General features: G+C 38.7%; 1 protein-coding gene and 1 long non-coding RNA gene across 2 annotated transcripts in view; one reads left to right on the top strand and one right to left on the bottom strand.

The window, feature by feature from the left end:
- The window catches only part of Stat92E (Signal transducer and transcription activator Stat92E), a 34,437-nt gene that overhangs the window by 1,228 nt on the left and 6,205 nt on the right, over positions 1-27,004 (top strand). The window contains exons 2-20 of the mRNA XM_073090803.1: positions 2,891-2,933; positions 3,019-3,076; positions 3,611-3,687; positions 4,191-4,340; positions 5,007-5,130; positions 5,969-6,089; positions 6,654-6,775; positions 7,809-7,915; positions 8,467-8,671; positions 8,926-9,008; positions 9,722-9,791; positions 11,184-11,338; positions 12,490-12,613; positions 13,129-13,257; positions 13,809-13,915; positions 14,517-14,678; positions 15,080-15,204; positions 16,111-16,263; positions 16,702-16,831. Coding sequence (XP_072946904.1) covers positions 3,026-3,076; positions 3,611-3,687; positions 4,191-4,340; positions 5,007-5,130; positions 5,969-6,089; positions 6,654-6,775; positions 7,809-7,915; positions 8,467-8,671; positions 8,926-9,008; positions 9,722-9,791; positions 11,184-11,338; positions 12,490-12,613; positions 13,129-13,257; positions 13,809-13,915; positions 14,517-14,678; positions 15,080-15,204; positions 16,111-16,263; positions 16,702-16,831 — 2,195 coding nt within the window. The 5' untranslated portion in view covers positions 2,891-2,933; positions 3,019-3,025. The remainder of the gene's footprint in view (positions 1-2,890; positions 2,934-3,018; positions 3,077-3,610; positions 3,688-4,190; positions 4,341-5,006; positions 5,131-5,968; positions 6,090-6,653; positions 6,776-7,808; positions 7,916-8,466; positions 8,672-8,925; positions 9,009-9,721; positions 9,792-11,183; positions 11,339-12,489; positions 12,614-13,128; positions 13,258-13,808; positions 13,916-14,516; positions 14,679-15,079; positions 15,205-16,110; positions 16,264-16,701; positions 16,832-27,004) is intronic.
- On the bottom strand, positions 20,645-21,861 carry LOC140755628 (uncharacterized). Its single transcript, XR_012103813.1, has 2 exons — positions 21,445-21,861; positions 20,645-21,266 (listed from the first exon to the last, which is right to left on the bottom strand). It is a non-coding gene; the product is annotated as an uncharacterized LOC140755628 (long non-coding RNA).

Raw genomic sequence — 27,004 nt, 5'->3', positions numbered from 1 at the left:
TTTAATTATGGTTTTTTGACTACTGGGCGAGTTTCCTTCAATACCATTTTTATATGGATGCTGTTAATGAAAATTAGTAATATCAATAAAAAGAACAAATTGGTTGAATCACTTTTGGTTCAAATTCGGCGGTTCAAATTCTTCCACGCAGCGCAACGCTGCTATTATAACAGGGGGCTAGCTAAGTTGACATTCTACTGTCGCTTGCGCTATAGAAACGCTAAAATGTATGAAATTATCAATGATCACGTGACCAAAATAGTAGAAAAGTCATAGCCAAGTTACACGATAGAATAGAACACTAGCGATTCTACAATGCTCATATCATTCCTTTATCCATACAAATGACAACCTTTGATAACCTTTTGACAACCTTTGGACTTTTTTGTCAAATTTGTTAGCAAACCGTATTCTAAGATAATTGTCATAGTGAGCGATCGCAATGACCCTGTAGATAACGTAAACGCTAATAAAATGGCGGATTCTGTATCAGCTGTTTGTTACTTCACTACGCGCTATCACTGCATTATAGACTTTAATTACTTTTGATTATTTGAAAATGTATACTTTAAATGTGTTGAAATTTGAATATGGCTCTCTATAACTAGGGTACCCTAAAATATTATAGAAATGAATTACACAGTCGTTTTTCTATTTTAAATTAATAGGAGCAAAAAATATAATAGATAGATACGATAGAACTTAGAGTTATTCCAGTGTTTAAATAAAAATATTGTCTCAGTTTAACTGTTTTATTGCATTATTAATGCTTCTAATATTAGCTTTACTTGTAACTAAACCATTTATTTACATCATAAAAGAAAATATAATATTAATATCTGTATCCTTTTTTTCATTATTATCTCCTGTTTCCCAGCAATCTCCCTGTCTAGGCATAAAGCTGGTGGTTATGACGTTTCATTTGTTGGCACGGCATGTATGGTATACACTCAGTGGCATTTTCATTTATAATAATTGCCTCCTTGGAATCCGCTCCTACGATGGAAGAAGATCCTGAGTAGCTCTCCTTTTGATGAGCTTTAAAGTGCGGGTGGAATTCATAAGTTCACTAGCAAGTTCATTGGAGTGTCTTTATATGTACGAGTATATGATTTTAGTTTATTTGTCACTTTCTCTCTCACTGTTGTCTCTGTGGCATCAGCTATCATGCGAAGCATTTTTGATTGGAAGCGCTGTATGATGTCCAAGTTTGAGTTGGATGCGGTTCCCCAAAGTTCGGATCCATATGACCATATCGGTTTTAGTATGGATTTGTAGTGGACAAGTTTGTTGCTGAGAGACTTTCGTGCCATGAGCCAGTAAATCTAAACAAGTTGGACGTCCAGACATTTTCTTTTGGTCATACGTATCCTAAGTTGAAGTAGGTAATTTTATACAAAATACATGCAATCGCTGTTACTGTCATTAGTAATATCGCTATGAATAATTTGTATACTCTTTGTAAACAATCACTAATCACCATAGTTACCGTCCATAGACACATTAATAAGTTTAGTTTTTGCAAATAATTTTAAATAATAAAATACATGTGCTATAAAATATGGTATATTTTTTTATTTATATTATGATGATATATTGTAATATTACTATTGAATAATTAATCATTACCATGTAGCTATTTTGGCTGGTGTAGAAACCAGACGATATTGTATTTGACTGCCTAATTGATGTAAATGTGATAGCTAACCATAGACTTATCATATATGTATAATGTTATTAGCTAACAAATAGAATAGAAAACGAATAGAATGCAAAGTTTGTAACATGGCTAGCCCCCCAGAAGTCTCAGGGCTAGCAACACGTTTGTGGCTGACATCAGATAGATCTGTAATCTTATCTGACGTTGATTACAGATATCCATGGGTGTAATGAAGTCTATTTTTGCCTTTTGGGTATAGAAACCTAATGAAGACTGAAGAAATGCTGTACAATTTATTTACACAATTACATTTCAATTGGCAATCTTATATATAAAATTCTCGTGTCACAGTGTTAGTTACCGTACTCCTCCGCAATGCCTTTGCCGATTTTCACCAAATTTTATATGCACATTCAGTAGATCTGAGAATCGGCTACTATCTATTTTTCATACCCCTAAGTGATAAGGGTTGTTCCTTTAACATTTTTTTATTTATATGGCAACACAATGTTTGCTGGGTCAGTTAGTATTTTTATAAGACAGTATTTTAAACCATTGTTATAACTTGATACTGAAACAGTAAACCATCTCTTCTTAGTATTAGTCAAACTATCCATTGTTTTAATAGTTTTTGTCTGGTGGTCGATTTTCAATAATCAGTAAACAAGTATGTCCACCTTCTGGTAACTGTCATGGATCTCTTCAATCAACCCCAGATAAGATTGGATTGCTACCTGAGGTTGGCCACAGATGCATTGCTACCCCTGAGGAGCAAATTTGACCAACTAGTATAAGTATGTCTTCCTTACCACACTATTCAAATCAGACCACAGCAGCATTTAATATTGCTGTAAATAGGCAGAATTATACATAGCGGTAATGCCTCAGCAGTCGAATCACAAAGGGTTCAACAACCTTCAAACTATATATTTTTTCTACTATGTAATATTGGGATTTTTTAGTACAAACTTGAAATCTAATAGTTACAAGTCTAATAGTCCCACATAGTTGCGGAAAATAGGTGCAATTTGAATTTATTTTTTAGTTAGCTTAGATGTGTCAGTCTAAATAGGGAAGTCCTGAGGTCAACAATGCCTGCGTATGAACCTCGGACCCCTCGATCAAGAGGCTGAGTTTCTTAACCACTAGTCTATCAGTGCTACTTGTGTTATTTTATTATCATTATACTATTATTATATTACTTTTCGTTAAAGTTTTCTATTATTTCAGGTAACAGGATAAGAAGATTTGCTGGAAACATAAAGTAAATAAGGTATGTATTATCTTTGAAAGGTTGAAAGCAAAATCAGGGGATTTTAAAAATACCATTACATGTAAATTATATTTTTCGTCCACAGTTCAGCCATGTCGCTCTGGGCTAGAGCACAGCAGCTCCCTCCGGAGAGCCTCCAGAAGGTAAGTGATATGTTCTACATACTTAATTATCGTAATATATAAGTAATATAGATGTGCTTTTGCAGGAATTTACAAATTCCCTGACAGTAAAGTAGTGAAACAATCAAAATCTGGAGGCACGGGCGTGCCTCCCCAAGTCGAACAAAAAAATTAAATATTTTAAATTATATTGTGTAGTATGATTGCCAAGTCAAACAATTTATTTAAAACAAACGATTTTTAATATTGATTTTGTATGGTAGGTCATTACGAAATAATTTAAGACAGAAGGTCCCTTAAGTGGGGACTGGATAAATCAACCAACTTGGTATTACATTGATCTCTCAAACACACTAAATAAATAAATAAATCTCACAACTTTTACGGTAGAAGAACGATGTTTTTATAGCATATATTTATTTTAAATAGATTCTGATGCAACAGAATTTTAAACCGGTTAAATACTCATTATTTTGTGCCCTAAACATATATATTTCTTTTATTCATAGGCCAAATTATGCTAAATACTCTCGACTCATGCAATAATTGTTACAGGTTCGTGCTATCTATGGAGAACATTTTCCCATCGAAGTCCGCCATTGCCTGGCAACATGGATCGAGAGTCGATGCTGGTAAGGAATATTGAGATCAGTTCAATTATATAATAATATTATATAGCGCTCCGGTGGCTCGTAGCAACGTAGGGCCTATGAGAACTAATCGAGGTTTATTTAGTTACATAAGGGAAGTTTGAGATAAAACAGTGCTCCTTTCTTTGTAGTATTCAGAAGTGACATATATGTGTATATTTGTTTTAAAAATACAAAAAGTATAAAAAGGTAAAAATATATAAAACTTACTTCCTTATAATCAGCTTGCATCGTCGACATATATGTTATTATCTATATTCCTAGCGTTAAAGATAGTTTATACACTAACAGCTAGTGATGCCGAACTAAGAGTATATACTTGTAGGATGTTTATGTTTATATTATAAAAAAAAAATATTATAAGAAAATATGCTAATACTATTATTGATCTGCAATAGGATCAATAGTTATCTAATTTTGATAGTCACTGTGGAGTTGTGGACTGTTTGATAGTCACTATATTATGGAGAAACTTCTTCCCTCAGGACCCAGGAGCCTGAGGAGCAGCAGCGGTTCTTCGTGGACGAGCTCCTCCAGGAGATCCACACGAACACCGAGCTGATGCTGTCGCCGGAGATGTTCGTTACCAAGATGAAGCTGATCGAGGCAGCCAAGATCTTCAGGATGCAGTACAGGTTGGTTTGTTGTTGGTATTGTGTGAGTGTGTGCGTGTGTGTGTGTGCGTGCGTGCATGTGTGAGATTGTGTGTGTGCGTGTGCGTGCGCTTGTGCGTGTGCGTGTGTGTGTGTGTGTGTGTATGTGTGTGTAGTTAGGAGTCATTTAAGTATTATGTTAGTATTTAAGGGGGATGGGAAGGTAAGGGAGCGGGAAAGAGTTCTTTTCAGTTGATAATGGAGGGGGTTAGTGAGTGTGAATGGATAGAAAAATGAGTGAAATTGAGAAAGCAGGATATAATGGAAGTAAAAAGGATTAGAGCATGTATGGGTCAGTGAGAGTGATTACGATTGAATGTAAGAGATTTTGGAGAGTGTGATGACAGCGAGGGGTTTTTATGTGTGAGCCAGAGATAATAAGACTGAGGGAATTGAAAGAGTGAATGATGGTTTGAAGGCTATGGTAAGGGAGACAAATTTACCCGAGGCGTTCTGATTTAGTCCTCAGGGTTAACAACACACATGTGTCTCTCTGTGGCTGATCTTCGGTGGGATTCTTGTCCTAGGATTGATTGCAGTCCATACGACAGCGTGTTACTATTAGACGGACTTTAAGCTCGTTTATTCCTTCTGTAAATATTTTTTTTTAATTTTTGAGGTTTTTTTATATTGTTTTTTTTCTTTCAGCCATGCTCCCCACGAGCTTTACACATACATGCGCCGTTGTCTCGCGCTGGAGATGGAGGTGATCCAGAGCGCGATGGGCACGCCGTACATCGCGCAACCGCACACCGAGCGCAAGTACAGCGAGGTGGGACACGGGGCGTGCCGGTTTAGTTTTACGTTTAAATCGTTTTTTTATTATACCACAAGTTTAGGTCGGGTATTGGCACACTGACAGGGTGTAAAGGTGAGGTGGGACATGTGGCGTGCCGGTATAGTTTTACATTTAGATGGCTTTTCTATTTATAAAATATATATGTCGCGTGTCCCCATGCCTAAAAGAAATATTGTGAGGTGGGACATGGAGCGTTCCTATTTAGTTTTATGATTAGAATAGCTTTTTTGAGTATATTTCAGTCAGTTAAGTAAGTATAGCTAAGGTGGGACACAAGACGTGCTAGTTTAGTTTTACCATGACTTTTTTAGTGTTTAAGTGTTTGTCGCCTTGCCGTTCACTGAAAGGATAAAATAACTAAAGTGGGACACGAGGCATTCCGGTTAAGTTTTACATTTAAATTGTTTATTTGAGTATACATCGCGTAACTGTACGTACACTGTTGGCAGAATAACTAAGATGTGACGTGAGGCATTCTTGTTTAGTTCATATTTAGATTGTTAGGTTGTTTGAGTAGAAGTCTAGGTCGTGTAACCGCACACTGATGGGACGCGGCATTCCTGTTTAATGTTACATACTCTTTAGAGGGTGTGGTAAGGGAGACATACGTATCTAAAGTGTCCAAATTAATTTTCTGAGGTGGCAAGGCATCCGACCGACATCAAAATTTATTTATTTAATTATTGCAAAAAAACGTTAAACGTTATTTATTTATTGGACCGTACGTTTTGTAGCATCACCAGTTTACGCTACATTGATGCATTTAAGTTAGTAAAATAACATAAAATTTAATACTATTCTTCCTTTCCAGCTGATAACCGGTCTCCAAACGGTGAGGCAGAAGGTGAACATGGCCAGCGAGGAGATCCGCAGCCTGCAGTCGAACATCGAGTCCTTCTCGCTGCAGTACCACGAGTGCTTGAAGCATAAGGGTGAGTTTATCATCCTCATAATCATCATCATCATCATCAATACTTGTACTTTAATCAACACTTATCATCATCATGGATATCATCATTAATACAAGGTGGTAGAATCCTCTGAGGTTCGAGTCCGGTGGCACCACTGCCAAATCTATTTCTGTTATAACAACAGTGTTGAGTGCTGCTGTGCTCTGGTTAGGATGTGGTAAGGGAGACATTATTTTTCGAGGAGTTCCAGATTAGCCGTCAGGGGCAGCGTTGTATCTGTGGCGCACCTCAGGTAGGAATCTCATCCTATCTGGGGTTACTTACAGATGTCATCATCGTTGTTCAGTTGTCTGTACCCTTTCTGTATAATATAACTTTTAAATGAAATGAAATATATTTATATTGTATAGGCCTACGGTGGCACTTACAAATTGTCACTAACGGATTGGAATGAGCCAAAATTTGTATATAACAGGTAAAATTGCGTATGGATTCGATCCCTGCATTTTACAATGTGAGGTCGAACTTACGCGGGTAATGTATATAATCTTATGTATATGTATATAATTTTATTCTATGTTGCAGGTCATGTGAGCTACCTCCAGCAGTCCGGGGGCCCGATGACGCCGATGACCAACGAGCGGCGCGAGCTGGAGGCGCGCCTCCGCGTACAGATCGAGGAGATCGAGCGCCGGCTCAACGCGCTGGTGAGTGGCCACCCTTAACTGGTGGGGAGTTGATCACTTGTTTCGGTTCACGCTGGTGAGTGGCCAGCTACGGCTAGTGGGGGAGTTGATCAGTTGTGACGGTTGAAATGTATGTTGTGAGCGAACTAAGTTTCGATGTCGGTAAAGTTTCGGTAAAAATACTTTAATGGTATCTCGTTCGGGCAAATTACACTCGGGTAAATGGCACATGTCGCTCGGGCAAATGATATTTGGACAATTTGCATTCTGATATGTTTCCTTCGGGTATATGACATTTGGGCATCTGGCACCCGGGTATATGACACTTAGGCATCTGGTACTCCGGTATACCGCATCCGGGTATGTCTCGCTAGGAAAATGGTACTGGGGAACATAACAGTCAGGCAAAGGACTCGGGCATATAGGCAAATATCAAATGGCATTCGGGAAAATGACACTCGTGTGTATAATACACGGACATATGTTACTCGAGCGTGACCCTCGAGTGCAAATCATAAACAACCCATTACTGTCCCACTGCTGGGCACGGATCTCCTCTCAGAATGAAAAGGATTAGGCCATAGTCCACCGCGCTGGACAAGTGCGTATTGGTAGACTTCACATACCTTTGAGATTTTTTTTTATAAATCTCTCAGGTATGCAGGTTTCCTCATGATGTTTTCCTTCACCGTTTAACAAGTGATAATTAATTTCTAATACGCACATTACTTGAAAAATCAGAGGTGCGTCTGCGCCTGGGATTTGAACCTCGGACCCCTCGATCGAGAGGCTGAGTTTTTTAATCACTAGGCTATCACTGCTTCGAGTGCAAATGGCATTCGGGTATATAACTCGGGTATGCGACACTCATGCCTTCAAGACAATTTGAGAAAGACTAGTATTTACGTATTCGGGTAAGTTCTTAGGCAATTTGTGAAAGGCAGTATTATTTGTACTTGGGCATACGACTCTGGGGCAAGCTCTATAACAATTTCTTTAAAAACCGAGCATACTTTATATACTCTATATGATTGTTACCGTTTATACTCACCAGGTGGCGCAGATCAACCAGTCGCAGATGGAGCTGGTGGACCACATGAAGGACAACATCGCGAACCTCCGCCAGCTGCAGAACCAGGTGCTGGACGAGGAGCTGATCAAGTGAGTGCCGTTTGTGGTTGCAAGGGTTCTCAAAGGATGAAGGAAATTTAGTGGCACTTGTGATTTTTAGAGTTCTCAAGGGGTAAAGGCACCCAATTAAGCCACCGCTGTCTGTCCGTCTTTCATGAGGCTCTTTCTTGAATCGTAATAGATAGGTCCCTCAATTTTCGTTACGGTCGCTATGGTAACTAAAACAACAAATACTAAAAAGGGGGTAATCATAAAATAAACTGATATTTCTCGTATTAAGTTTCGTAGTATGAAGACATAATAACAAATTTATAAAATATAAAAAAATGAACATGGTTACAGGGTAAGTCGACCTATATATTTAAGGACATTATTAATCAGGAAGGAAACCCTTCAGGGTTTCTTACTATGTTTTCTTTCATTGTTAAAGCAAGTCGACAATTTCTGATCATTTTGAAAAATCAGTCTCGGAAAAATTAGCCTATTGGTAAAAACCACTATGATGCATAACTCGACTCATATTTACCAAATTATTAATTAGAAGAAACTATATAACAACCAACCAATATTCTCTTCCTCAGATGGAAACGCGAGCAGCAGCTCAGCGGCAACGGCGTCCCGATGCAATCGAACCTGAACACCATCCAGGAGTGGTGCGAGCTGCTCGCCGATCTGATCTGGAGCACCCGGCAGCAGGTCAACAACGTGGCCAGGATCAACGGGAAGACCATCGCGGAGCTCCGGCAGCCCCACCTCGCGGAGATGCTGGACGACATGGGCAAGCAGGTGAGCGGGGCTAGGACACTCGGGCATATGACATTCGGGTTTGTGACATACTATTTAAGCAATTTGCCTAGCCGTGTGATTAAATAACTTAATACCATCCAGCTAGGCTGTCAATTAAACGGCTTATCAAGCTAATTGGCTACGACATGAAATATAAATAAATAGTACATATTTTATTTTCTTACATATATAGATACATTTTATACATGTATAAATTAATAGTACCTATTTTTAACCCGTATTTCTTTGTACAGGTGACCAGCTTGCTGTCGACCTTAGTGACATCTACGTTCGTAATTGAGAAGCAACCGCCGCAAGTGATGAAGACTAATACTAGGTAAGTTTTTTTTATAATATAAGAGTAGCAGACGAGCAGTCCACCTGATGTTAAGTGGCTACTGCCTCCCATGCACATCTGTAAATTACCCCAGATAGAAGCACATACTCCTCCTCCTCATCCTCCTACCGGAGGTCGGCCACAGATGCGCCGCTACCCCTGTGTACTAAGTTGGAACGCCTCGGAAAATTATGTCTCTCTTACCACACCCTTCAAACCAGAACACAGCAGCGCTACACTGCTGTTATAAGGCAGAAATAGGTGTGGCGGTGGTGCCATCTCCTCGCTATTACTGTTTTATATGTTTATTGTTAATTTGTTTAATTACGACCGCGTTGCGGAGCGGTTACCATGCGGTCTTACACGTATAAGGATCCAGGTTCGATCCCCGGCCAGACAAATATGTGTGTCCATGGCACCCACGACACGGAATCCTAGTGTGGGGCTGTGAGTGTAGAAAGTGTTTTACCGCACTTTTATTATCTTGGGTTGTATCTATGTATGTATGTAACGGAATCTTTGAACTCGATTTTTACTCACTTTGAACGGTCCGATTAATTTAAAATTAACTTATGTATTAACTATCAAGAACCGATGATTTAAATAATTTTATCCCATTCTCCTCATCAGGATCGTCAGGAATCACGATTTTCCTTGTGTGATTTTATCGTGGTTTTTAGTTTTTAAACTATGTATAATTATTTTAATTCTAGGTTCACGGCGACCGTCCGACTGCTGGTGGGTGGTCAGCTGAACGTTCACATGACTCCGCCTCGTGTGACGGTGAGTTACCATCATATTGATTTTAAAAATATAAAACAAATCAACCCGGGTTGCACTCTGGGAGTGCTGGCAGAAGTGAAAACTAGAATTTTATTGTATTTTTTTTGTTATTTTGGAATGGTTAGGGAATAATTTTGCAAGAATTGCTTTAATTATCAGTATAAAAGTACTTTCATTTATGTCGTATAAAATACAGTATTCATTTATTGCGCTATCGTACACAAAAATGATAAAAATATACCGTGTATGCGCAATGCCTACTTGGTTCCTAAAAAATCAGGCATCTAGCTTTATCTACAACGAAGTTGTAAAAGTAATATATATTATTTGTACAATTTAAATTTCGTGCCTTCCATCTAATATCTTTTTCATTATCTGTGACACTTGTCTGTTATTCTCTCTACTCTGCGGAACATTGTAAAGTTAATGTGTAAATTTAAAAGTAATCCAATAAATTCTAATTAATCCACAATTCAGTCATTTAATTGTATCAGAAGTTAAGGGGGGGTCGAAAATGGCCGAGCTACGAGAAAAGAATGGTACGGCCGTGCCGCTTGTTTTTTGCTTGACTTGGGGGCTCACTGCCGTGCCCCCAGATTTATATTACATTAATAATTAATAATTTAACACTTCAGTGCTATTACAATTATTTTACATTATAAAGTTTATTCCTACGCCTCGCTGGCGATTTACTCTCCCTCTGTCTTACGAAATTTCGATCAGGTCACGTGTCTTGACGCAAGTTTAACATTTTCTACTCATCACAAAAAGTGCACAATGCCGCTAAAGAAGTTTTCACTTCAAAAAATACTTGAGAAAGAGTTGAATGTACGTTTGCCAACCCTCAACAAATCCGCACAATCTTGTGGATAGAGTTTGTAGTATAAGCTTTTGATCGTGCCAAACGTTTGTCGATGTTTGGAGTTTACGGCGAACGTCAAGCGTAAACTTAAAAATAAGTAATATTTTAAGTTACAAAGTGTTTTTCAAAGCGTATCGCGACCCCCTAAGACCGTGTATCATAAGGCGATTGCGGATGGTCGAGACTTAAAAACGAGAAAAAAATAGGTAGGTGGTCACGAAATATTTTATATATTGTGGGAGTCGCGAAATATTTTCATATACTATGGGTTGGGGTCGTAATATATTGTCATATACTATGGGGTTCGCTATATATTTGCATTTACTGTGGGGGGTTGGTAAATATTTTCGAATATTTGAACGTACTGGGAGGTAAGGGGGGAATTAAGGAGGGAGGGGGTAATATTTTAGGAAATATAATCTTTAAGCTGTTAAATTGGGCTTTATTGTTTCTTAACTGTTGACTATGACAAAAAACAAGTGTGACATTGATTGTACCAACCACCACCCTCATATCTACCTCATATCCAGGTGGTGATAATATCGGAGCAGCAAGCCCAGCTGCTGATGAAGAGCGACTCCGGCGGCGGTCGCGGCAAGCAGCCGGCGGAGTGCGGAGACATCCTCAACAACAGCGGCTGCATGGAGTACCAGCCCACCAGCCGCCAGCTCAGCGTCAGCTTCAGGTGTGCGGGGCCCGGGGGGTCGTTGCCAGGGTACACTGGCTGCTGATGAAGAGCATCTGCCGACGGCACCACCGCCACACCTATTTCTACCTAATAACAGCAGTGTTAGGCGCTGCTGTGTTCCGGTTTGAAGGGTGTGGTAAGGGAGACAGACTTTTCCGAGGCATTCCAGCTTAGTTCTCAGGGGTAGCGACGCATCTGTGGCCGACCTCAGGTAGGAATATCTAATCCTATCTGGGGTTGATTGCAGATGTCCATGGCCTGCAGTTGCCACTTACCATCAGGTGGACTGCATGCGCGTCTGCTACTCTTAGAGCATCTCAGGGGGTAGACGAGTTGAACACGACACGCAAGCATCCGAACACAGGGGAACACAGGCGTGCTCGACCCATAAGATTTGAAGGGAGAGGGGCACAAGGAAATTTGGTGAAATTAGACCATGTTTTACTAATGCTTTTTTCATCTATATTATTAGTATTTATAGTAAAGTTCGGCATATTCTCTCTACTACGCCCGCGGCAGAGAGGAATCTATGCAGGGTGGCCCCACGAAAGTATCTAAGTGTGAGTCGGACTCGATGGTTTTGGGGGTAACAATAATTTAGAGAACCATTTTATTATTATTTATTAGTTATGAACTAAGTATATTTTCACTAGCTGACCCAGCAAACGTTGTGTTGCCATATAAGTAAAAAAATGTTAAGGGTGAACAACCCTTATCACTTAGGGATGTGAAAAATAGATAGTAGCCGATTCTCAGACCTACTAAATATGCCTATAAAATTTGGTGAAAATCGGTAAAGCCATTTCGCAGGAGAATTGTTTAATTAAAAAAACCTTTTCCCACGGACTAAATTTTGAATCTAAACCATTCTCAAGTCCCCTTGAACACATACAACAAATTTCATCCCAAATCAGTCCAGTCGTTTAGGAGGAGTTCAGTGACACACACGCACATAAGAAATATATATATATAAAGATTTATTATTTATTATTTGTAGGTACATGTCATGCTAGCGAATAGTCTAATGGGGGGGCCCTTGTGTGGGGCATCTGACTATGGGCATCATCATGTGACCTAAGGGTCAAGACAGAATAGCCAAAACCCTTCACTTATTAAGGATGTAATTAACCATGGTACCTCTGTCACAGGAACATGCAACTGCGCAAGATCAAGCGCGCCGAGAAGAAAGGAACCGAGAGCGTTATGGACGAGAAGCTGACGCTGCTGTTCCAGTCGGAGTTCAACGTGGGCGGCGGCGAGCTGGTCTTCCAGGTTGGTGGCGCCCGGTCCCGGGTTCGAGCCCCGGCCGGTCGGATATCTAAATAGTAATCATATCTGGTCTGAGGGCTAAGTTGGAGAAGGAAAAAATTAAAACCGAGGATTAAAGATATTATATTGACATTTCAAAACTTTCGAGAAATATTCAGAGATGTGTTTTCGTGGCATCATCGTGGGAAGATCTAAAAATTCATCAATTTTAAGATTTATTAATTTAGGAAACTAATTTTTTTTTATTAAATTTTCTAAAAGATTTTTAAAAATCTTCAGTTTTGGAATTTAATTTTTAGTTACTACGTAAAATATTTGAAAAATTCGATATTAATATTTCAACTTTTCGATATGACAGTATCATATCGTTCAATATCGTGTCAATATATCGTCACATCACTAATCCCATGCCAACAGTTGTGGACACTCTAAAATCTATAACATTTTTTTTCGATATCACAGTATCATATCGTTCAATATCATATCAATGTACCATCACATCACTAATGTGGTCTCAGGTGTGGACCCTCTCTCTGCCGGTGGTGGTGATAGTCCACGGGAACCAGGAGCCCCACGGCTGGGCTACCGTGACGTGGGATAACGCCTTCTCGTCTACAGGGCGTGTGCCTTTCGCAGTGCCTGATAAGGTATGATACTACATGATTTTAGACTAATACTAGGTGACCCGGCAAACGTTGTGTTGCCATATAAATAAAAAAAATATTAAGGGTGAACAACCCTTATCACTTAGGGGTATGTAAACTAGGCCTTCCTTTAGTTTTTCATTTATCATAACTTCCCAGATTTTGATCCTTATAAGCAACACTATCAGATAGTGGAATAATATAGAGGGTGTATTTTTTTTCAAAATGAACTCGTGCGATTCCCGGCTAGAGAAAAAGTTATTTTAAAAAAGTAATGATGCAGTTTTAGTTTTTATCAAAATCGGCCTCGTAACTCCTTTCAGCATTTTTCGCTTATCCTTATAGTTTCGGATTTGGCCCTGAAGGCCCGTTAGAAAAATTCATATATACGAGATGTTGAAAAAACTTCCATAGCGTGATTCAGAAACGTTTAGCGCCATCTCTTGATGAGTTGCGAGATGTCGATAGCATCTTTAGCGATATCTGTTGACACAAATGAAGTCGTCACAAATGTTTTTAGGAACTAAGCAAGGCAGAAAATAAATGTTTTGCAGGTGACCTGGGTCCAGCTGGCTGAGACACTCCGTATCAAGTTTTGTTACGCGACTGGGGGAGATCTATCCGAAGATAATCTAAGATTCCTCGCTGAAAAGATATTTAGGTAAGTGTATATTGTAAGGATGCGAGCGTGTGTGTGTGTGTGCGTGTGTGTGTGCGTGCGTGCGTGCGTGTGTGTGTGTGTGTGTGTGTGTGTGTGTGTGTGTGTGCGCGCTTGCATGTGTGTGTGTGCGTGCATGAGTACGTAATTACGTGAATGAGTGAGTGTGTGCGTTCGAGTGTGTGAGTAAGTGCTAGTGAGTGTGTGAATTAGCGCGTGAGTTCGTGTGTGCATGCGAGAGTGTGCGAGTGTTGTGAGTGAGTGCGTGCGTGAATTCGTGATTGTGTGAGTGACTGCGAGTGTTTGAGTACGTTTGAGTACGTGCGTGCATGCGTGAGTGTGTGAATGAGTGAGTGCGTGAGTTAGTTCGTGCAAGCGTGTGTGGGTGAGACTGTGCGAGTTCGTGCGTGCTAGCGTGTTTGGGCGAGATTGTGTGAGTTCGTGAGCGCAAGCGTGAGTGTGTGCGTGATTGTATGACTGCGTGAGTAAGTGAGTGAGTGCGCAAGTGCGCGTGCGTGTGTTTATTGTGGTTTCAGTATTACAATTATTTTAATAATTTTAGACACTATCGTAACGTTTATAATAACTTTTTAAACAATTCCAGAACGAGTCTCCCGCTGAACCCACTCGAGCTGAACGCGATGACGGTCAGCTGGACGCAGTTCTGCAAGGACGCGCTGCCGGAGAGGAACTTCACTTTCTGGGAGTGGTTCTACATGGTGGTGAAGGTCACGCGCGACTACCTGCGCACGCTGTGGTGCGACCGGTGAGTGGTGGTGGGTGGCAGTGGCCAGTGTGGCCTAGTGTCTTAGGCAACGTGGGCCAGTGTCTTAGAGGACAGTGTCCCAGTGTTATGGTCTGCGTGGCCCACTGTCATTGGGACTAGTGGTTAGTGTCATGGGCAGCGTGGCCCAGTATCGTGGGCAGCATTGGCTAGTGTCTTGGGGTAAGTGACCAGTGTTGTTGATAATTTAGCGAACACCATGGCCTAATAGAGTGGGCAACGTGGCCCAGTGTAGTGGGCTTTAGTGGCCAATATTGTAGTTAGGTTACTCTGTTATAGTGGGAAGCGTGGGCCAATGTCGTGTGCAATGTGGCCCAGTGTCATAAGATCTAGTGGCCAGTATACTTATATGATGATATTATCATCTCAACATCTCATCGCAGGTTGATAATGGGCTTCATCCAGAAGAAGCAAGCCGAGGAGATGCTGGCCAAGTGTCCGCCGGGCACCTTCCTGCTGCGCTTCTCCGACTCCGAGCTGGGCGGCATTACCATCGCGTGGACTGGAGGTGAGTTGTGGGTTGGGATATGCTGCTAAATGGGTGTAGTGATAAAACACATACGAATGTACGCAAAAACACACACTTACGCGTGTACCACGGTGGTACGCATACACACGCGGCCATACGTACATACACAGACGACACGCACACAAGGAGAGGCGCACGAGCGCGCACACTGTGGGTTCTTTTTTTTATAATATAGAAGTAGCAGACGAGCATACAGTCCACCTTATGGTATGTGGCTACTGTCGCCCATGGACATCTATGATCAATTCCAGATAGGATTAGATATTCACACACACGCACGCACACGGACACACACACGGAGGTGTGTTCGAGTGGAGACACGCACACACACTCGGAGATGAACACACACACACACATACACAGGGACACACGCATATACACACAAAACAAGTACACAAGAAGACACACACACAAGCACACGGAACACGCACGTACGACACTATAAGCCTGCATGATATTTGTTCTTGCTATCGGAAAGACTGAGGTTCACATCTCAGATTTTTCCTTTTTTTATTCCAACGTAGTCTTCAGGGGTAGAAAAGCGGGATTGATAACAGATGTTCACACGGCAGTAGCCATAATCAGGTGGACTGCATGCTCGTCTGCTTCTCCTATATTACAAAAAAGCTTGTATTTTTTTTTTATATTTGTACTACTTTCACATCTAGCACGTTTTTATTTTTTTATTTACTACGCTAGAGTACATTCACTCTTTTTTATTATTAAATACCCCAAAGAAGTATATGTAACACACGCTTTTTATTATTACCGTAATAATAGTATGGTTATTTATCTCCTACTACTTATTATTATCATATAATATTTTTTCGAATTCTACTGATTTTTACGGTGTCATTATATATTTTTTTCTTCTTCATCCACCAGAGGGCAACGAAGTGTTCAGCCTGCAGCCCTTCACCTCTCGCGACCTGATGCTGCGCTCGCTCGCGGATCGAATCCTGGACCTCGCGCAGCTGCAGTTCCTCTACCCGAACGTCGCCAAGGACGACGTGTTCGCCAAGTACTACACTAAACCCGGTGAGTGGCCACCCATGTGGGTAGTGACTGAAGTTGAAGTTAGTGAATCTAGGGTCGTATACTCCGCGCCAAACTACTAGTCCGCTCCGAATATAGAAAAGAGGCGTGTTGCCGTAGCGAATTGTAGATATTAGCGAGATGAAGACAGTGGGGGCCCCCCGGCACCCTCCGCTGTTCTCGTCCGCGGGGACATAGTTGCGTTAGTGTGTCCACACGTTACGGAGTATATGCTAACTAAACCTGCGCGCATTAACTTCAGAGCGGACTAGAAGTTTGGCGCGAACTATAATAAAGTATCGACTGTTTATTCTGACGTCACTTCTTCCAATTTTGCAGAAATAATTCTCATCACTAGGGTGGCGAAAAAAAAAATAAACGTGACGTCACTAACGTTACACCCCCCCCTCTACTAACTAACCATTCCTTTTGTCCGAACAGAGAACGAGATGCTGAAGAACGGCTACGTGAAGCCGGTGCTGGTGACCACCCTCCCGCCGTACATGTCACCGTCCCCGGCGTACGCGCACTCGCCCGACTCGCACCGGAACACGCCCAGCGTGCACAGCAGGTGAGCGCGCCGCGACAGGCACACACCGGCCCCCGTCAGACACACACACACACACACACACACGTACATGTCACCCTCCCCGGCGTACGCGCACTCGCCCGACTCGCACCGGAACACGCCCAGCGTGCACAGCAGGTGAGCGCGCCGCGACAGGCACACACCGGCCCCCGTCAGACACACACACACACACACACACACGTACATGTCACCCTCCCCGGCGTACGCGCACTCGCCCGACTCGCACCGGAACACGCCCAGCGTGCACAGCAGGTGAGCGCGCCGCGACAGGCACACACCGGCCCCCGTCAGACACACACACACACACACACACACGTACATGTCACCCTCCCCGGCGTACGCGCACTCGCCCGACTCGCACCGGAACACGCCCAGCGTGCACAGCAGGTGAGCGCGCCGCGACAGGCACACACCGGCCCCCGTCAGACACACACACACACACACACACACGTACATGTCACCCTCCCCGGCGTACGCGCACTCGCCCGACTCGCACCGGAACACGCCCAGCGTGCACAGCAGGTGAGCGCGCCGCGACAGGCACACACCGGCCCCCGTCAGACACACACACACACACACACACACACGTACATGTCACCGTCCCCGGCGTACGCGCACTCGCCCGACTCGCACCGGAACACGCCCAGCGTGCACAGCAGGTGAGCGCGCCGCGACAGGCACACACCGGCTCCCGTCAGACACACACACACGCACACACGTACATGTCACCCTCCCCGGCGTACGCGCACTCGCCCGACTCGCACCGGAACACGCCCAGCGTGCACAGCAGGTGAGCGCGCCGCGACAGGCACACACCGGACATAGACAGACACCCACCGAGCGTGGTCAGACACAGGCAGTCACACACAAGGCGCAGACACACAGTGATAGGGACAGGCAAACACGGGGATAGGGACAGGCACACAACGGGTGCTGGCAAACACATCGGGGCTCAGACAAATAGACACATAGATAGATAGGACGAAAGACGGACAGGCAAACACAATGACACAAACACATACATCGAGAGAAAGAAAGGGAGATACGGACATTTGGTGGGATAAACATACACATAAAGGACATCGTCAGACTGACAAACATACAAACACAGAACGTACAATACATGAGTAGACAGATAGACTTATAGACAGCTGTCTGTCGAGCGAGCGACGACGCATACATATAGAACACACACGCAGACACGTAGACAGATATAAACATAAATACGATAGAGACAGAAAGAGAAGTAAATATGAGAAAAAGGAGATACAAACACAATTATAACAAGGAAAAGGGAGATACGCACACATACACGTTTAAACACACATATACACATGCGCACATACAAAGGAAAAGAGGAACAGGAACACAAACACACATATCATACAGAAAGATAATTATTATTTTTTTAATTGTATTTGAATTTCTTTTTTGTTATTTTAATTATATTTTTGTTTTTTTTCTTCTCCCCACCCATAGGTACATGCTAGATTTCTGATTCCTAAGGATTCCCACACGCGAGCAATATGACATCTGCCTATGATGAATTTATTTTCGAAAAATTTTATTTTAAGTTTATTTTAAGTTGTATCTTAAATTTTATCTTAAGTTTAATAGTCACATCCCTTTTTTATATATTTTTTTTACGAAGTAATCGAATAAAAAATGTGCTTCCGCTTAGGTTTTTTTGACTTTTTTTGTATTTTTTGAAGTTACAAATGAGTTATGATTATGATTTATGACGTATTATGTTTTATTATGTTTTGAATTATTATTTTTTTATTTTGATTTTTTTTTATTAAAAAATAACATCCTTTATTAGTAATTGAAATGAAGGCTCTGTCAAACGCCTATAAAAATATTGTAATATACAATATTTTGGGATATAGAGTTTCTTTAAATAAAAGTTCTCAAAGGTATGTGAAGTCTACCAATATGCACGTGGCCAGCGCGGTGGACTATGGCCTAATCCTTCTCATTATGAGAGGAGACCCGTGCCCAGCAGTGGGATATAATGGGTTGACGAAGCATCCTTTGTGGTTAGATTTCGTCACACGTCATGTCACACCTATTTCTGTTATAACAGCAGTGTTAGGGCTGCTGTGTGGTGAGAGACATACTTATCCGAGGCGTTCCAGCTTAGTCCTCAGGGGTAGCGGCGCATCTGTGGCCGACCTCAGGTAGGAATATTTAATCCTATCTGGGGTTGATTACAGATGTCCATATGGCAGTGACTTACCATCAGGTGGACTGCATGCCCGTCTGCTACTCCTATATTATTAAAAAAATAAAAATTGGTGTGTCTGACAGAGCCTTCAATATAACTATAAAATAAATATAACAATTTATATTTGCTTTATTATACAATTATTATTATTATAAGTTCTACTTAAAAATATATTAATTAGGATTTACTTCGTTAAGTACATTGCAATATTGACTTAAGTTCTCCTTTTTGACTTATTATTATTAAAAAAACGTGCTATTTTTTTTTTTTCAAAAAAAAGTATTATTAGGCCTAAGTTTTTATACGGGATGATTTTTATGTGAAAATTTGTGTGACACGATTTTTGGTGAATGAGTTTTGTAGTGAAGTTTTTTTTTTTACACAATTATATCAAAATCTATCGGATTACGGAATGCATTTACACTTACCCAGTAACTCGATTTGACATATATTCTTTATTATAATATATTATGGGTGGGTTGCACCATGTTACTATAACAATAACAAACGCCTAATCAGCCGTCAAATGTACGGTTAAGCAATTCATGAGGTACTACTTAATCACTGTTAAGTAAATTAATACTTAACCGTTCGATTCCGGTCGGTTAAAGTTATAATTTGTGTCATTTTCCGTATCTGTCAATGTCGTCTAAAATTCGTGGTGCGTTAAGATCCTTACGCTGTTTGTCCACCGCAACCGTCACCGAGCCGATACCAATATTGAATGACGGCGCCAAAGTAGCGTACATACATTTACTACAGCCGCTTGTCCACCGCACGTCCCTCACCCGAGCACCGTCATCCCGGCTGCCGATTTTTCGAGTAGATCGGCGTGACCACTAGACCGGCACCGAGATGTTGAGGGGCCGATGTGCCGGCAATATAAAACACATTGGAAATTGGCTACTTGACACTTTTTGGGAAACTGTTTTAATGAATTCATATACGTATTATATATGCCTTTCATTGATCATTTTTTAAGAAAAAAGGGCTATTTATTAATAAAAAACATATTTTTATTACGGTAAACGGAACGTTACGCCAAAACAGGCGGTCAAGTGTCATTTCGTAGCGTGACGTCAAAACATTGAAAATATAGAAATAAACTTCGACGCTACACATACTTCAGGGGAAATCTTGGGAATTATTTAACTTTTATTAGTACAATTGCAAGAATGTCAAATTACAAGGCGTGTGCAGTGACGATGTGTTCAAGTACGATCGCTAAATATCCTAACAAATTTGCTTATACAAGTTCCTAAACCCAAATCTCATAAACGTTAAAGAACTTGCAGATTCTTATATGTTTAAATCCTCTGTTTGCAAGCAATGACATTTTATACTATCTATGTAAGAGAAGTATTATTGAAAAAAAGGAATAAATTTAGTAACTCTCGAGTGATTCGTCAATTCCAAATCATTGGAACGGGACGTAATCAAAACAAAACAGCAAGTGGAAGTATTCATATATTTAATATATTATATAGATGTCTATGATAAGAATAGAATTATAAGACGTCTATGAGAATTCTATTTTAAGGGCCCATTCTGTAATTAATAGGACACAATTAAAATATTTCATGACTGTGTTATTATTGATGGTGCATGTGCACTGATTAAGTTACATGACTGTATAATTAAAAATACATGATTTGCTAATATTAGTATTTTATTAATCGATTTCTTTGTTTATTTGGTTTATACGGTTCTATTAGTGAGTACACACAGTAGAACTTTTGTATATATTTATCATATGTTACAGTTACAATAATTACTACAGATCACCTAAGCTAAATTTTTGTGCTGCTTGCGTGTCTGCTTTTCTTCATTACTAAAATTATTTTCCGTAACAAATGGATATATATTTTTATCACTGTCATTTTCAGAATTAAATTGCAATGCAATAATAGGAACTGTATGGTCACTTTTCTTCCTTCATCTTGTTGGGTAGGTTACGCAAGTAAAGAAGTACTATTTCCCGTGTACTTTACTTTATGTATTTCAGACTGGTGCCCACTTTCGAAACTTTTGGCTCCTCACTTCTTCTAGGCAGGACAGTCATCACATTTTCATTTTCATTGATGTACCTTGTGTTCAGGACAACTTTTACTTTTCATGAAACACAAACTTGCCTTCCTCTTAAACTGCACATACTCTATAACGTCGTCACTATACGATTGTCGGGAAGATCTGTAAATATAAATATAACCAATTAATAACTTTAAAACAGTTCACATAAGAATATAAGTATATTTAAAAAAATCTTAATAATCACTTGAAGACAACCTTTCTTCTGTCTGAAGTCAGTTAAGAAATGTTTTAATTGTCAGATATGATTAAATGTAAATATAAAGAATGTTTTACTTACGTTGTTTATTTGATATTTCCATAGGTTATCTTACGGAAGTTTTTGTATCCATTTTGATTTATTGCACTGCATATATGGAGATTCTTTAAGCAGGTTCACGCTATCAGCTTTAATATAGTATGGCTTCATTTCGATTCACAACATAAATTCAACCAACTCTAACAGCAAACGATTTAATTATTATTTGTCTTGTTTGGTTTCGATGTAATGACGTCACATGACATTTGAGGCAGCACTGTCGCCGTTTTGGGATTTAAAATCCACAGATAAAAAATCGAAAATTTCTTTTTAAAAATTAAAATACTTAGAACGTATTAAAAAATAAACGAAATACTGCACAATTTATGTTTACTTATAAGCTATCATATCCAACATATTTCATATTTTATTGTTATAACTGTCAAGTACCCAATTGTCCATACACTGCCGTCACACGCGTGACAGCTGGAACAAACCGGCGATATCGGTCGCGGTGGACAAACTATCGACGTCACGACATATAAAAATCGGCCCCAAAATAATCTCGGTATCGGCTCGGTGACGGTGCGGTAGACAAACAACTTTTGGGTGGGTGGTCCGTTTAAAGTTTGCTATCACAATTTTTATTCAACGTCGATAAATACGGAACTTCAGACATACAATCACTTTAATCGATCGAAATCGAGCAGTTAAGTGTTAGTTATGACGTAATTTCAACCTCAACTAAAATGGTGCAAATAATAAATTTTTTTAACCATGGATTTGACGGTTTATTAGGCTTTTGTAAATGTTAAAGTCACATGGTGCAACCCACCACAAGTGTTTTTAAAGAAAAAAGATTTTCTGTTTTACATCATGCTGTATACAGTTGTGACGTCATCGGTACTAAGAGATTGTACCGTTACGATTAATGTTTTTGTTGCAATTTCAAGCTGCGGCACCACCATTCTTCAGCTCTAAAGGAATAAGGCTGGTGTTATGTTTGTGCGTCAATTTTGTCTCGAGTAAATGTTGTTTCACCGCGATTGTTGTGACGATGAGCGATGTACGGATTTATTTTTATATACAGGGTGATTTTTATTGGTTTATATGGTGTGTTTTATTTTTTTGTTTAAAAATGCATATACACGAGGTTACTTTTTTCAATATTGGAATTTTATTTTTTGGTATTTTTTTGTATTTCATGCAAACGTTTTAAAATAACATTTTTATCTATGACCAACGTTGTGTGATTAACTTACTGGGGTGACAGGCAGAGGGTTACAGATTCGATTCTCGCCCGAGCACGACATGAATAATATTTTATATTATACAAACAGTTTTTTCTAAAATTTCACCTTGTTAAGTGATCATATTGCTCTCTCACCCGCTCATCGTCTCATACTCACGATGGAAAGAGACAAACATACGTTCGTCAATTCGGTCTCGATATTAGATAGTTTATACGGATATGTTGGTTATATGAATGTTAGATATAATATTATAAATGTTTTGAGGAATTTTGCGACCAGTTCTTAAAGATTGCGCATATGCTGTTATCGGGCTTATTGTAACCTAACCTAACCTAACTCATACGAATGTGAGTTTGTTTGTTTGTTAGGCTTTCAGCCTTAACTATATGACCGATTGTCATATAATTTTGTACACACGTTGTCAGGGGTTCAGAAAAGGACATAGGGTAGCTTTTATCCCAAAAAAGATCCGGTCCCAGCGGATACATAGAAATATCTGACCATGATTAAAGCTGCGGGTAAAAGCTAGAACGGAGGCATCACTATCGTACCTATTTCTGTTATAACAGCTGTGTTAAGCGCTGCTGTGTTCTGGTTTGAAGGGTAAATAGAGACATACTTTTCTGACGCGTTCCAGCTTAGTCCTCAAGGGAAGCGGCGCATCTGTGGCCGACCTCAGGTAGGAATCTAATCTTATCTGGGGTAGATTCACAGATGTCCATGAGCCGCAGTAGCCACTTACCGTCAGGTGGACTGCATGACCATCTACTTCTCCTATATTAAAAAAAAAACACCGCCACACCTATTTCTTTTATAACAGCAGTGTTAAGTGCTGCTGTTCTGGTTTGAAGGTTGGCCCATATCAGTTGTATGCGCAATCTTTCAATACCTACAATCTACATATTACATGTCGACTAGGTATCTACGTCAATTTTGAATGTGTGTGGTCGCTTGTTTTTCTATGTGTGTTACGATATATACTCTATATTATTATATACTTAATCTTTCATGTTATATGATACTGTGAACGGTTCGGGTTATTCCAGTGACGTCATGGATTCTGGATTTGATTCCTTTTTTTTTTTTGGATTTTTATTATATTAGATTTCTTTTAAAATTATGCTTTATTTCGAAGGGAAATGTTTTCAAAGGTATGTGAGGTCTACCAATTCGCACTTGGCCAGCGCGGTGGACTATGGCCTAATCCTTCTCATTCTGAGAGGAGACCCGTGCCCAGCAGTGGGACAGTAATGGGTTGACGATGAAGATCACAATAGATTGCTAAGCTCGTTGAATGAAAATGAAATGTACTGTAGGATTCTATCGTTTAACTTTTCGATTATTTCTGTTATAACAGCAGTGTTAAGCGCTGCTGTGTTCTGGTTTGAAGGGTGTGGTAAGGGAGACATACATTTCCGAGGCGTTCCAGCTTAGCCCTCAGGGGTAGCGGCGCATCTGTGGCCGACCTCAGGTAGGGATCCAATCTTATCAAAATACAATCCACAGTTGAATTGGATCACTGGATTGACGCGAACCATTGTAATATTGTAATATTATAATCAGATCATACATATGAACACATATCACGTGACATATACTTCATACATACATACATACATACATACATACATACATAAAAATTAATGTTTATTAAATTTTGCTAAATGTAAACAAATAATATATTATTTTAATTCAAATTTTATTTATATATAATATTTATTAGCATGATAATATCTTGAGAGACTTACAAAAATATCGAATATAAAAAAGAATTATTAAAAAAAAAATTCGCTGTCAATTTAAAAAAATATAAAATGTTATTTTATATAAACGCGATACATATAAATTGGATTTTGAACGAATTTTTCATAAAACGAATTGGAAGTAGGTATGAAACGACTTAAAAACGAATGGGAAATACTGACTTATATTAAATTGTCTTAAATTATATGCTGTGTGTTAAAGCTGAAGGAAAATTACGGTTTTTAAAATCATAGATTCAAGTATCAATCTTTTTAAACTATCTATCTTAACTTTGTTTGACAAAGAAAGATGTCCCTGTGAGCTCGGTGATACATGCCCAGGGAGTGGCCGTGCTCTGACAGTCTCAGTTCGGAGCTTGTATATGTACAAGATATTGAGAAAACTTCGATAGCGCGATTCCGAAATACACTTGGCGCCATCTTTTGTCAAGTGGCGGAAAGTCGCGACAATTTGTCTAACTATTTGAGAGTTTATCGACAAGTAAACAAAAAAAAATCTAATTGCAAATTTCATATCATTGTACCTTAATATACGTACTTAAGGTTTCGGATTGTTTTCTTATACATATCGGTGAAAAACTTAACGAAATTTATATTCAGGGTCATTTCGAATTTAAGGTACTTAATTTTTTTTTGATTTGTTTCGTTATAATAATAACGTCGATACTTAATAATGAAACGGAAAATTTTCGAAAATATTATCAAATTCAAAATTCGTTCGGCTTTTGAAAAGCAAAGTAATTGCTTAACAAAATAAAATCAAAAATAAATAAATAATGATTCAAAATATTAAATTGCACATTGTTTTGTCATAAAACACATAGTTAGGTTTAAACTTTTAAAATAATTTTAATAATAAAATTTTCGTATACAAATATGAATTTGAAAGACTTTCGGTTAGATTCCCTCCAAAAGTTTTATATCATAGTTTAAATATATTCCTATTTTCACTTCCTAAGCGAATAAAACGTCCATAGAGCAGAAATAAGTTGTTTTTATACATCGAATTGAAATATTAGTAAAATAATAATAAAAAATATAACTGGGGTCCTATAGGATCCTTCCGTACTGATGCTAACAGAATGATTTGTAAAGGATTTGCGTACTATGATTCAACGCATACTCGCTGAATATTAACGAATAGACGCGAGCACTAGGATGTAAATAACATACTCGGCTGTATTTGATATACTACATGCTCGTCCGCGGTAGGTTTTTTTTAGCGCGAATTAGTATATATATTTACTATTGTTGAATATGTTAGACACATTGACCAAATTCTTAAAATAAATGATGAATTCGAATGTTTAAAAAATATTCCTACATACTTTTGTTTGTTAAAAAACAAACTCGATTCTATTTCATATATATTATATTTTCAAATTTTAACAAAATTCCCGGAATATTTTTATAAATAAATCGATCGAATTCAAAAAATCTCTGAAATTGATAATAAAATTGTTAAAAAAATAATTGGTTCGGCATAAAATATTTTCTACAAAATATTGTATAATGTTATGTTAAGTTTACTATATACTATAAAGTTGTAAAATTTAGGGAAAAATTGACCAACATTTTTTGAAATAGCAACCATATAGACTAATTGTTTGTAGCATTCTAATATACTCATTATTACTATTAACAAAACAGTTTTTTTTACAAAAAATATATATTTTCTTTATAATTATATATTTCTATATAACTATATATTTTCTTGTTTATACTCTCTCTCTATATAAAAATATAATTATCATAACGAAAAACATCGTATCCTACGATTACAAAATATTAAGTTTTTGTTTAAGATTGTGCTTAAAATTTAAAATTGTTAAATCTAAAATTGACCAAATTGTTAAAATTATATTCTATATAATATCAAGATGAAATTTTCATCATTCGTAAAAAAAATAATAAATCGACATACAGGATTGGCTTAATAAATGGCTAAATAATTATGAGCTTTTAAAATGTATACAAATGTATATTTTTTCTTGGAAATATCTTCTTTATACTTAATTAAATTGAAGTAAAAAATGCATATTGAATGGACTTTTGTGCATTTAAAATTTATAAATAAATTTTAAAATAAAAATAAACGTTAATAGTGCTACGTAAAATTATTTTCAAAACATATTTTTTTCCAAAAGAATATATTATTTTTTACATTAAATATATGTTATGTGGTAATAAATAGTAAATAAGAGAATGTGTTGAAAAATGATCTCAAAAAATATAATTACGTTACTCAAAATATACTTCATAGATTTTTAAAAACAGGTTTTATACAAAAATTGTATTAGGTTTATGATTAAGGTATATTTTACAGAAAAACTGAATCGAAATCTTTGGGGCCATTTCGCATTTACACTACACACTTATAGGCATTTTGAAAACAGTATTATACGGAATAAAATAGTTATCTTTTATAGTTAAAATTAAACACGATTAAATTTAGGTTAATTTTCGAGAGTTAAATCTTACAAAGTTAGAGTCATGCGAGATTCTTTGTACAGTGCAATCGATGTGATTTGCATACTGACTGGAGTAAGACTATTTCAGTCCTCATGGGGATTACTACCATCTCTT

The sequence above is a fragment of the Epargyreus clarus genome, unplaced genomic scaffold, assembly GCF_041222505.1.
Source record: "Epargyreus clarus isolate Ecla_fem2 unplaced genomic scaffold, WU_Ecla_fem_2.2 ptg000033l, whole genome shotgun sequence".
NCBI classification, from domain to species: Eukaryota; Metazoa; Arthropoda; class Insecta; order Lepidoptera; family Hesperiidae; genus Epargyreus; species Epargyreus clarus.
The sequence above is the reverse complement of the archived record's forward strand: the minus strand, read 5'-3'. Positions and strand labels throughout refer to the sequence as shown.